At 35.0% G+C, this 11,579-nt stretch overlaps 1 protein-coding gene across 1 annotated transcript; it reads right to left on the bottom strand.

The window, feature by feature from the left end:
- Positions 1-6,959: 6,959 nt before the first annotated feature.
- LOC146900777 (uncharacterized) lies at positions 6,960-7,919 on the bottom strand. The gene has a single exon (XM_085736976.1). The coding sequence runs from the start codon at positions 7,917-7,919 to the stop codon at positions 6,960-6,962; it is 960 nt and encodes a 319-aa protein (XP_085593102.1).
- Between the last annotated feature and the right edge of the window lie 3,660 nt (positions 7,920-11,579).

Raw genomic sequence — 11,579 nt, 5'->3', positions numbered from 1 at the left:
TTATAAGTTTATGCTAGAAGTAGAACAACAACTCTAATTCAAAAGTAAACATATAAAAAAAAAAAAACAAACACATAAAGACATATTTATTATAATATCTTTACTACAATCTCATTTTTAGGATTACCCTTGAATTGTACCCATCTCGAGTCAACTTCCCACTTATTAGTAAATTATGAGTCATATTCAAGAATTTCTAATTATATTGGTAGTTGTACATGTACTATTTATTTTTATTTTCTAATTTTTTAATTAATAAATAATTTATTTTTGAGGGTTTTTTTAAGGATCTATAGTAAGGGCTCCTTAGTCTTCTCACATAGCTTCATCATATTCACCAAAAACAAAGCGCAATATGTCTGAAATAGTAGATGCTTTGTGTTTAAGTTACAAAACAAAATTGGAATTTTGTCATATGATACAATTTATTTATCTATATATCTATTGAATAACAGATTAATTGATTGGTTGTCCTTCCAATTAAGTACTATTTCGTTGGACAAATGCTGGTATTATTATTCACTCATTGCCACTTTTATTCTGATTTCATATATTTATACCCGTTACTATGTACCCCTATAATCACAAACTTTTTGACCTCTTCTAGTTCTAGTGGTAATACCAATATATATTTCAAGGTTTGACACTTTGCTCTTAAATGACCTTATGTTCCTTGAACGCAAAGGAAGCTTCATTGGAAGAAGAATGCTCGACAATCCTGCCCCCTCTCCGCATCTACTGGACCTTCCAAATTAATTCAACCCCCTAATTTATTATTATACCATATAGTCATATAACATACACACACACATATATATAATTTATAAGCTAAAGTCTTATGGAAGCAAGCACTCCCTCATGTCAAGCTACCATAACAAAATAATTTCATATGCATGCTTAGCACCTTGTCAAACCTTCAAAACTTTCCCTTCCTCTAAAACCTCAAATATTCATCAAATTCTTCTTCCAAAAATCTCTCCCTCCCTCCATGCAATCATTTCAATCTCTTTGTACTTCACTTTCATTGCCATGACCATCAAACTCCAACATGTACTTAGTTTTATTATTTGGTTATTCCTATTTTTTATACTCTTTCATATGTTTTTTGGTTTCAAATCAAATACTAGTACTAGTGGGAAAACCATAATCACTAGAAGCACCAAGTTTCCGCTTTCTCAAAGTAGGAAAATGTTAGCAACTGGATTTGATTTCACCCCATTTATCAACCGGCACCGCCAAAGTCGTCATCATCGGCATCAAGATCACCACTACCGGAGTCACACGCGGGCGGCTCACCCTAATGAGCCAAAGAAATCGGAGATCGATCCATTGTATGGTGTTGATAAACGCCTTGTTCCAACTGGTCCAAATCCTTTGCACCATTAATGAGGTTCATATACTTTTTTATTTTAATTTATTCTTCATCATTATACTGTAATAAACTTGTGTAGTGAAAATTTTGTTATATATATGTGAATCCTCTCTTTATTGACTGTCCATTTTTGTTACAATTATTATTCATATATGTATGGTGAATATTACTATTGATCTTATAATTTTTCATAAATAAAATATTCTTCAATATTATTCTATTAATGTTCTAAATTCAGTTTTTGGTGCCTCAATTTCGGTCTAACGTGAATAATGAACTTATAATAATGTAGGTAGAATTTTAATCACACACACAAACAATCATGGCCAACTCAATTTGTTTAAGCAATATGCACCAATTATTAAGAATATGGATGCATCTTAAATGTTATACAAATTGATTGAAAAAAGTTAGAATATGTATTTTGTTTGATTTGCAGTGGTTGGGACGGCACGGCACATCACGGGAAATAAAGAAATTAATTAATAATTGATTAGATATCTGAAGTGGACATGCAATTTAATATTGAGATTAGTTGTGATTGTGATAATAAGGGACTTTAGAAAATAAGTACGTGTGATAATAATAAGGGATATTGCTACAAAGGGTTGACTTTTATGAATGAATGAACCATACATGACGCATATTTCACATGGATGCTTACGTAGGTCTTTGCTGTAATTGTTTGAATTTGGGCTTAAAAGTTTGTTGTACAAAAAGTAACATTTTACTATCACATCAGGGTAATTTTTTTCCTCCTTCGTGCTAAGGTTTTATCACTTTTAAATTTTCAATTTTGTACCTTTCTAATTTCAATATGGGTGGGTACTTACTAGTTTGGTGAAGTTTAACTACTTCATTTTCATTTTCTACATACATGACACGATTCAATGTCGACTTTAAAGCTCGGTGGAGGAGTTATGGAATCTGATGAGTATTTGAAATTGAAAGGATTGTGAAATGGGTGATGTGGCCTCTTTTTGGTCTGTTTGGTGGAGTGGTTAACAATTACTACTAACATTGTGGCTTTGGTATAGCAATTGGGACCCTTCTCACTCTTCCTTTTCCTTATACCATCTCTAATTGTTCGTGCTTCTATCATGGGTGGAACTATTTGCTCATCTATGTAGTTGACTTAGATATAGTGGTGACTCCACTTTATTATTATTATTATTATTATTATTTATGAATCAAGAGAGCATGGAAGACATAAAGGAAAAGCTAGACATCTTAACTAGATTGACACCTCATATAACTGCTCTCATCTTATACCATTTACTTTAAAATTTTATTAAAAAAAGAAAAAAATGTATAAGAAGGGAGACTAGATCATGTTGTTTTTCGATTTAAAATATACCGAACGAAATTACTGGGTGAGTCACGACCAGGTCGCTTTCTTTAAGACGTTTCGCGGCACTACCCTAGTTTGTGCAAGGTAGACTAACAACCACGCCGTCTCCAGGATAAAACAGCCCAGATCACTGTTACGAGTATATACTGCACAGTATATAGTCGCTCGAGAATTACACCTTAAAGTATGGTTCAATCGTTTGATCGAAGTCACTCGATACGGTACGTAACCGCTCTATTCGAAACAGTATGGTTCAATCGTTCGATCGAAGCCACTCGATACGGTACGTAACCGCTCTATTCAAAACCGACGGGACAGAAAGGAGTAGAAGCAGAAGAAACTTGTTAAAACAAGTCGGAGGGAGAAGAGAGGAAAAAGCACAGGAAGCATCGACTGTGAATTTTCGGTGTAAAGAATGAATGGGGCGAGCTCTCCTTTTATAGGGAGAGTATGTAACAAAAAACGAGTAACTTGGGGATTAAGTTTGCTTAATCCTTAAGCAAACGCGTTTTGTTTCTTAATTGGATATATCCGGAAGTTTCTGGAAACGCGTTTTGGATCGGGTCGGATCGTAACAAATTTATTTGTTACGCGTAACGCTTACAGATAATGATTAAATTAATTAATTAATTAATTTAACATTTTCAAGTGACAAAATATATATATATCATTTTTTTTATTCCACGACCCAAGCCCGGTCGGACGGATGGCGGCGGCGTCGTCGCGCACGTGATATATATATTTTGTAAGCGTTCACCCGTTCACAAAATTGGGTACCCCAAGGGCACACCCTTGAAGGTCACTTTGCCCATATATAAACACTTACTAGTTGGGGTGACCCTCCAATGTGGGACATTTTTAAGTCACACCCACACACTAGTTCTTTCATAGTGTTTTTCTTTCCAATTTTCTTCACTAGAATGACTAGTGTTCCAACAATCCCCCACTTGACTTCAAAATGGTTTCGAGAAATAACGTAAAACGTTTCCATAAGATTTGCTAATATACAAAGGTGTCGCCAACAACTTGAACCTTTGCATAGTGGAAAGTATTCTGATTTAACAAGAGTTGCTTACAACATTGAACTCTATCTCAGACATAGAATCCACACACAAACCTTTTCATAGGTGTATTCTAAAAGCCCGTGCGTTTTAAGGCCCTGCACGTGTATCCCGGTTTTAACGAATGCTCTAGGAATTCTGCCTCGAAATTCCATAGGACCGGCCTAAGTTCCACATTCGTATAGGTGAGTCTATCAAGGGTACTCCTGTAGCTGTGTACCCCACTCAACATAGAGTATAGATCTCATTAAGAGTTACTATTACCTCATCCTTCTTTCGCTGCAGGATCATGCTTTCTATATTTTTTCTCTCATAGCATGTTCTACCACTTCATGACTTGTTTTTACCCATTGAACCTAAATCTTGGGATCTCCAGTCATATAGGTCGGGTTACCATCATTCAGTGGGCTATAGACATTAGTCCCATCCTACTGGATGTTTCTCAGACTTTCTCTCTATTAAGTCCTTTCGTCAAAGGATCAGCTAAGTTTTCTTTTATACGTACAAAATCAACTCTAACCGCTCCATTAGAGATACACTCTCTAATCGTGCTGTGTTTTCGCCTTATCTGTCATCTCTTACCATTGTAATAACGATTCTTAATCTTTGCAATAGCCGCGGTACTATCGCAATGAATTAACACAGCTGGCAACGGTTTCTACCATAAAGGGATTTCAGCTAGCAAGGATCTTAGCCAACTTGCTTCTTCACTAGCAGTAGCTAGTGCTATCATCTCGGATTCCATTGTGGACTGAGCCAGAATGGTCTGCTTCTTAGACTTCCAAGAAACAGCTCCTCCAGCTATGCTAAATATATAGCCGCTGGTCGCTTTGGAATCATCCGACAAGGTGTTCCAATCTGCATCACTGTACCCTTCAAGTACAGCAGGATATTTTTGATGATGCAGTCCTAATGTCATAGTCCCTTTCAGGTATCTCGTGACTCTCTCAATAGCATGCCAATGCTCCTTGTTTGGCCTACTTGTAAATCTGCATAAGAGTCCCACGACATAAGCAATGTCGGGTCTAGTACAATCAGTGGCATATCTGAGACTGCCAATGATGCTCGCATATTCAGTTTTTCTAACACCATCTCCAGTGTTCTTAAAAAGTTTTACACTTGGATCATAAGGTGTGTTTGCAGTTTTTCAATCAAAATAGTTATATTTCCTTAATATCTTCTCAACGTAATGAGACTGATCCAAGGAAATTCTTTTATCTGATCTAGTAATCTTGATGCCAAGAATTACGTCTGCTTATCCTAGGTCCTTCATATCAAAGTTGTTACTCAACAGTGATTTCACAAAATTTATGGCAGGAATGTTTGACCCAAATATGAGTAGATCGTCTACATATAGACATATGATAGTGCAAACATTTTTATCATACTTGTAATAAATACATTTGTCACTTTCATTCACTTTGAACTCATTCGAAATCATTAAGTTGTCAAACTTTTCATGCCATTGCTTAGGGACTTGTTTTAGACCATATAGAGATTTGTCTAACTTACAAACTTTGCTTTCCTGTCCATGGACTACAAAACCTTCAGGTTGTTCCATATAGATTTCTTCTTCCAACTCACCATTCAAAAAAGCAGTTTTCACATCCATTTGGTGTACTATCAAGTTATAAACAGCAGCCAAGGAAATTAGTACCCTTATGGATGTGATTCGAGTAACTGGTGAGTAGGTATCGAAAGAATCTATATTTTCTCTTTGTCTGAAACCTTTGGCTACAAGGCGTGCCTTGTATTTATCAACAGTTCCATCATGTTTCAGTTTCTTTTTCAAAATCCATTTATAACCTATTGGTTTGCAGCCTGGAGGCAGTTCAGCCAAGTGCCATGTTTCATTAGACAGTAGAGAATCCATTTCATCATTTATGGCTTCTTGTCATAAGTCTGCATCCAAGGAAGACAAAGCTTCTTTGAGATTTGATGGATCCTCTTATAATGTATTGACCACATATTCAGGTCCATACTCTTTAGCAGTTCTTGCTCTCTTACTTCTTCGAAGTTCTGTTACATCAGTTATGATGCTCTTATCACTATCCCTAATCACTGGATTGTGATCAGGTGTAGAGTTCATATTTGCGCCCCCACTATTGCCCCCACTATCTCTTGATAGAAAGGGAAATTTCGTTTCATAAAAATCGGCGTCATTTGATTCTATGATCACTTTAGCCTTTAGGTCATAAAACCTATATGTTTTACTGTTTAAGGCATACCCAATGAATACACATTCATAGGCTCTACTGGCTAGTTTGACTCTCTTCGGATTGGGAATTCTAACATAGGCTAAACAGCCCCATGTTCGGAAATAAGACAAGTTTGGTTGTCTTTTCTTCAAAATTTCATAAGGAGAAATTTTGTTCTTAGTTTTAGGTACTCTGTCTAGCACATAGCTAACAGTCAGTAAAATTTCTCCCCACCAATGAGGCGCTGCACCAGAATTAAGCATGATAGCAACTACTAATTCGGTAAAGGTTCGATTTTTTTCTTTTCGCTTTACCGTTCATCTCAGGAGAGTAAGGTGCAGTTGTTTTATGAATTATTCCGTGCTCTTTATAATACTCATTGGATGTGTGTGATAAATATTTAGTGCCTCTGTCACTACGATAACGCTTGATTCTTTTATTGAATTGATTTTCAATTTCTTTAACAAATATTTTAAACATATCAAGCGCTTCACTTTTGTTTTTCTTTTCATTAAATACACATAAGTGTAATCAGAGCAATCATAAATAAAAGTTATAAAGTATCTTTGCCCGTTTTTAGTCAGATTACCATCAAGTTCACATATATCAGAATGTACTAATTCAAATGGTTCGGTTTCACTTATTACAGATTTATGAAATCCTTTTGTTATTTTTGCTTGACTACAAAATTGACATTTTTCAAATTCATTCAGAGAAAAAAAACTAACATTCATTCAAAGATAACTTAGGAATTAAACCGATATTGCTCATATTAGAAATGATTCGTTTATTAACGTGACAGAGTCGTGCATGCCAAATAAGAACCAACCATCAGATTCACACACCATGTTGATCCACCAATCATCAGATCCACCCAGCATGTTGACTTCAGTTGTCATTGCAGTATATGGCTGCTCCTCATTTGTTGTCAAGTGAGTCTAAGCTTGAGCCGGTCTACTGGATGGGTTTCTACACTTTCATGCCATATGACCTGGTTGTCCGCAATTGTAGCAATTAACCGGTTGAGCAGGGTCATTCTTTGATGGTTGAGCTCTTGGGACCTTTGGTGGGTTCCCATTCTTATTCCGATTGGAATTCTTATTTGCAGGGCGGTTCTGATTCTTAAATTGTTTGCCAGTAGGCTTCAGAACAGCACCCACAGATTTCTTTTTAGTGTTGTTGTTCGAGACAGCAAACACCTCTTCATTCAGTTTTTGTTTTCTTGCCTCTTCTTCAATACGAAGTCGAGTAATCAGACTTTCAAGAGACAACTCCTTAGTCTTATGCCTAAGGGCATTCTTGAAGTCCTTCCAAGCAGGGGGCAGTTTATCAATTATCACAGCAATCTGAAACTGCTCAGGTAATTGAATCCCTTCAACAAAAATCTCATGAGCTATATTCTGAAGCTCCTGAGATTGTTTTTCGACAGATTTCTCGTCGTTCATCTTATAGTTTAGGTACCGGCTCACAGCAAATTTCTTTGAGCCAGCCTCTTCAGTGTTATACTTATTCTGAAGAGAATCCCAAACATCCTTAGCTGTCTTATGAATAAGATGCAGATCATATAGATGATCCGCAAGACAGTTCAAAATATAATTCTTGCACATGCAATCATCATCTTGCCAGAGAAGTATATCCTTTTCAGCCTGTTTCACCTTTTCAGCATGTTCGGCAGTAAGCCTTTCCAACTCATCATTTGTCGCAGATACAGAAGCATCTGTAGCCACTGCTGTCTTACCGTTACTAGTCATTTCCATAGGAACCGACATCGATGGTATCACAGGTACGTTGTTCTTCAAGACGTGGGCAACCTTTTTAGTAGTTAGAAAAATCATCATCTTTGTTTGCCAACGCTTGAAGTTACTACCGTGAAACTTAAACGATTTGTTGAAATCGATAGCTGTTCCAGATACAGTAATTTCGTTGTTGGTACTCATGTTTTCAGAAACGTCTTAAAATTGTTGTTTTTCGATTTAAAATATACCGAACGAAATTACTGGGTGAGTCACGACCAGGTCGCTTTCTTTAAGACGTTTCGCGGCACTACCCTAGTTTGTGCAAGGTAGACTAATAACCACGCCGTCTCCAGGATAAAACAGCCCAGATCACTGTTACGAGTATATACTGCACAGTATATAGTCGCTCGAGAATTACACCTCAAAGTATGGTTCAATCGTTTGATCGAAGTCACTCGATACGGTACGTAACCGCTCTATTGGAAAGCGTATGGTTCAATCGTTCGATCGAAGCCACTCGATACGGTACGTAACCGCTCTATTCAAAACCGACGGGACAGAAAGGAGTAGAAGCAGAAGAAACATGTTAAAACAAGTCGGAGGGAGAAGAGAGGAAAAAGCACAGGAAGCATCGACTGTGAATTTTCGGTGTAAAGAATGAATGGGGCGAGCTCTCCTTTTATAGGGAGAGTTTGTAACAAAAAACGAGTGACTTGGGGATTAAGTTTGCTTAATCCTTAAGCAAACGCGTTTTGTTTCTTAATTGGATATATCCAAAAGTTTCTGGATACGCGTTTTGGATCGGGTCGGATTGTAACAAATTTATTTGTTACGCGTAACGCTTACGGATAATGATTAAATTAATTAATTAATTAATTTAACATTTTCAAGTGACAAAAAATATATATACCATTTTTTTATTCCACGACCCAAGCCCGGTCGGCCCGACCCGACCCGACCCGGTCGGACGGGCGGCGGCGGCGTCGTCGCCGCGCGCGATATATATATTTTGTAAGCGTTCACCCGTTCACAAAATTGGGTACCCCAAGGGCACATCCTTGGAGGTCACTTTGCCCATATATGAACACTTACTAGTTGGGGTGACCCTCCAATGTGGGACATTTTTAAGTCACACCCACACACTAGTTCTTTCATAGTGTTTTTCTTTCCAATTTTCTTCACTAGAATGACTAGTGTTCCAACAGATCAAAACCCTAAAAAAACAAAAATGGAAACTAAGGGAATTTAAAATTTGGTAGACCATGTTTGTCCCTGTAAAAATCTTGTCTAAGAAAAAAATATGCAAATAATCCCACCAGACTTATCATTATCATTATCATTATCATTATCATTATCATTATCATTATCATTATTATTATTATTATTATTATTATTATTATTATTATCATTATCATTATCATTATTATTATCATTATCATTATTATTATCATTATCATTATCATTTGGTTTCAAATAGAATGATGGTGAAACTCACTCACATTAATTGTGAAGAAGAATAGATAATAGAATATGTTTGAACTATGTCTTATCATATCGACTTTTAACACCTGACTTGTACTTATGAACTACTCCATTTTATTATTTACTAGAGTTAAGACGAACATATTTATTTGTCTTTCCACATTTATCGATAAAATAATCGAAGTTGTAAAATTTTATCCGATTATTTGAAAAATCAAGTTTTTTGATTGGTAAGAAATGATAAAATAAAAAGAGTTAAGTGAAGGAAAAAATTAGAAGAAAAAATTATTATGTTGGTAAGGCAAAGTCTTCAATCTTGATCGGATGATGTCTTCACTCTTCACCATATAGTGTCTTAATTAGATAGCATCTTTTATATTTTAACCAAATGCTGTCCTTTGATACTTGCTTCATTGTGCCAAATGATTCATGTTCCAACCAGATCATTAGTTCTTCTTTTCCTTCTGTTGAGTTAATAGAGGCAGAAAATTAGTTCTTCTTTTCCTTCTGTTGAGTTAATAGATGCTTGAATCATTTACATGACCTATACTTACAATTATTTGTATACAACTTTTGACGAATTCAATTTATGTACTTAGATAAATTTGATAACTATGTTCAAGCATCTATTAATTTCCTACGTAGATTTATATTAAGCATCTATTAACTATGTTGGTCTGTTTTTTTTGTCAACTATGTTATTTATATGGTAACTGAGTTTGATCTAACCATTATAATCTCCTACGTAGATTTAAAATGTGACATGGTATAATTATATTAATGTGGAAATCCATGTAAATAACTTAATGGAAGGAAATCCATGTTAAATTTGTGAACTTGTAATTACCTATGATGGAGAAGATCTTAACTCTATTATCAATTGCAAATTTGAGTCTGCATGATTGTATGTAATTATGTCACGTGTATTAATTTTTCAACTGTTAAAGACATTAATTAATTCCCTCAAAAAAAAAAAAAAAAGACATTAATTAATGTTAACGAAATTTTGTGTATATATTTTTTTTGTTAACTTAGTTTGTTTCCAAAATAAACTATGAGATAAGTCAAAATTAGTGATTAAAATTATTTTCACAAAATATTCCATTCTTTATAATTAGTAAATTTGAATAAGATCTCGTTGTCCTTAGTTGGTAAGGATGTTGTCACTTGCCCCCCCCCCCCCCCCCCCCCCCCCCCCCAAGGGGTGAATTTATAATTATACTAACGAGAGATTAATTTTCTAATGTGTGAAACATTCTTTATGTTGTACTAGTGTTCAGACGGGCACTCCCTGCCCGTTTATTTTTTATTGTGTTAATGCGTATAAATTATGAACAATAGTCTTTATGTAATTTTGATTTTGATTATGATTAAAATTATAGGTATAAATATTTTTCACTTTTATATTGTAACAAATTTTACTTATCTTTTTCAACGACACAAACAATATAACAAATATAATATAAATTCTTTTTTTTTAATGACATCAACAATATAATATTCTTATAGGCAAATTTGTTTAAAAGTATAATTGAAAGTGAAAAAGTCAGTCCAAAATCATGTATTTTCTTTATATATAGTATAAATGTCATTCAATGATTATATATACAAAGGGAAATGTTAACTTATGCCCTCAAGGCACAAGATAATGAACCCAACATAGTAATTTTTTTGTTGGAATGTGTGCATTTAATTAAATTTTTGAATTTATAATAGATAAAATGCACAAAATTTGAGGGAATGTTTCTATTTTTGAGTTTCTTATCTTGTGCCCTAAGGGCACAAGTTAACATGATCCATATGCAAATTAGTGACAAAAGTGGACTCAAGTGAAAGTTTCTTTTTTAAGAAATATTCAGGTGAAAGTTAATTAATGATGTAAACAATTTTAAAGATACAAACAGATGACCAATTTAAGATTTTGATCAAGTTAAAGAGAAACTTCAGAAATTTATATGAATGTTTACCTAGCTTGAAAGTTTTTAAGATCTTAAAGTCATTCAATGTGGGACTTGTGGCCAAACAAGTAAGGTTACTAGTTATAGAGATGTTCGCAGTGATCGTTGCTATATATAGTAAAACTTCAATTTGGCTTTCAATCATTTTTTTTTTGAAACAGCCAATATTATTAAATCTAGTCGGCGTAAGACACACCGAACAAGAAGGGGAACAACTACAAGGTGCCGAATATATGCGAAACACCGACCCAAAGACAGCCCCGTGTATAAATGGAACCTAAACCCAAAAAAGAAAGAGAGGGTGAGCTGCTCACTGCCAAAACCGACAGCACAATAGCAGGACAGCAGGTTACCAAAAAAATTTGGCTTTCTATCATTGAATCTCTGATTGTTTGTGCAAAACCAAACAACATTGATGATG

Source organism: Medicago sativa, chromosome 8 (assembly GCF_051527215.1).
Source record: "Medicago sativa cultivar Bolivia chromosome 8, Bolivia_mono, whole genome shotgun sequence".
NCBI lineage: Eukaryota > Viridiplantae > Streptophyta > Magnoliopsida > Fabales > Fabaceae > Medicago > Medicago sativa.
Note: the sequence above shows the minus strand (reverse complement) of the source record. Positions and strands in the feature narration are given on the sequence as shown.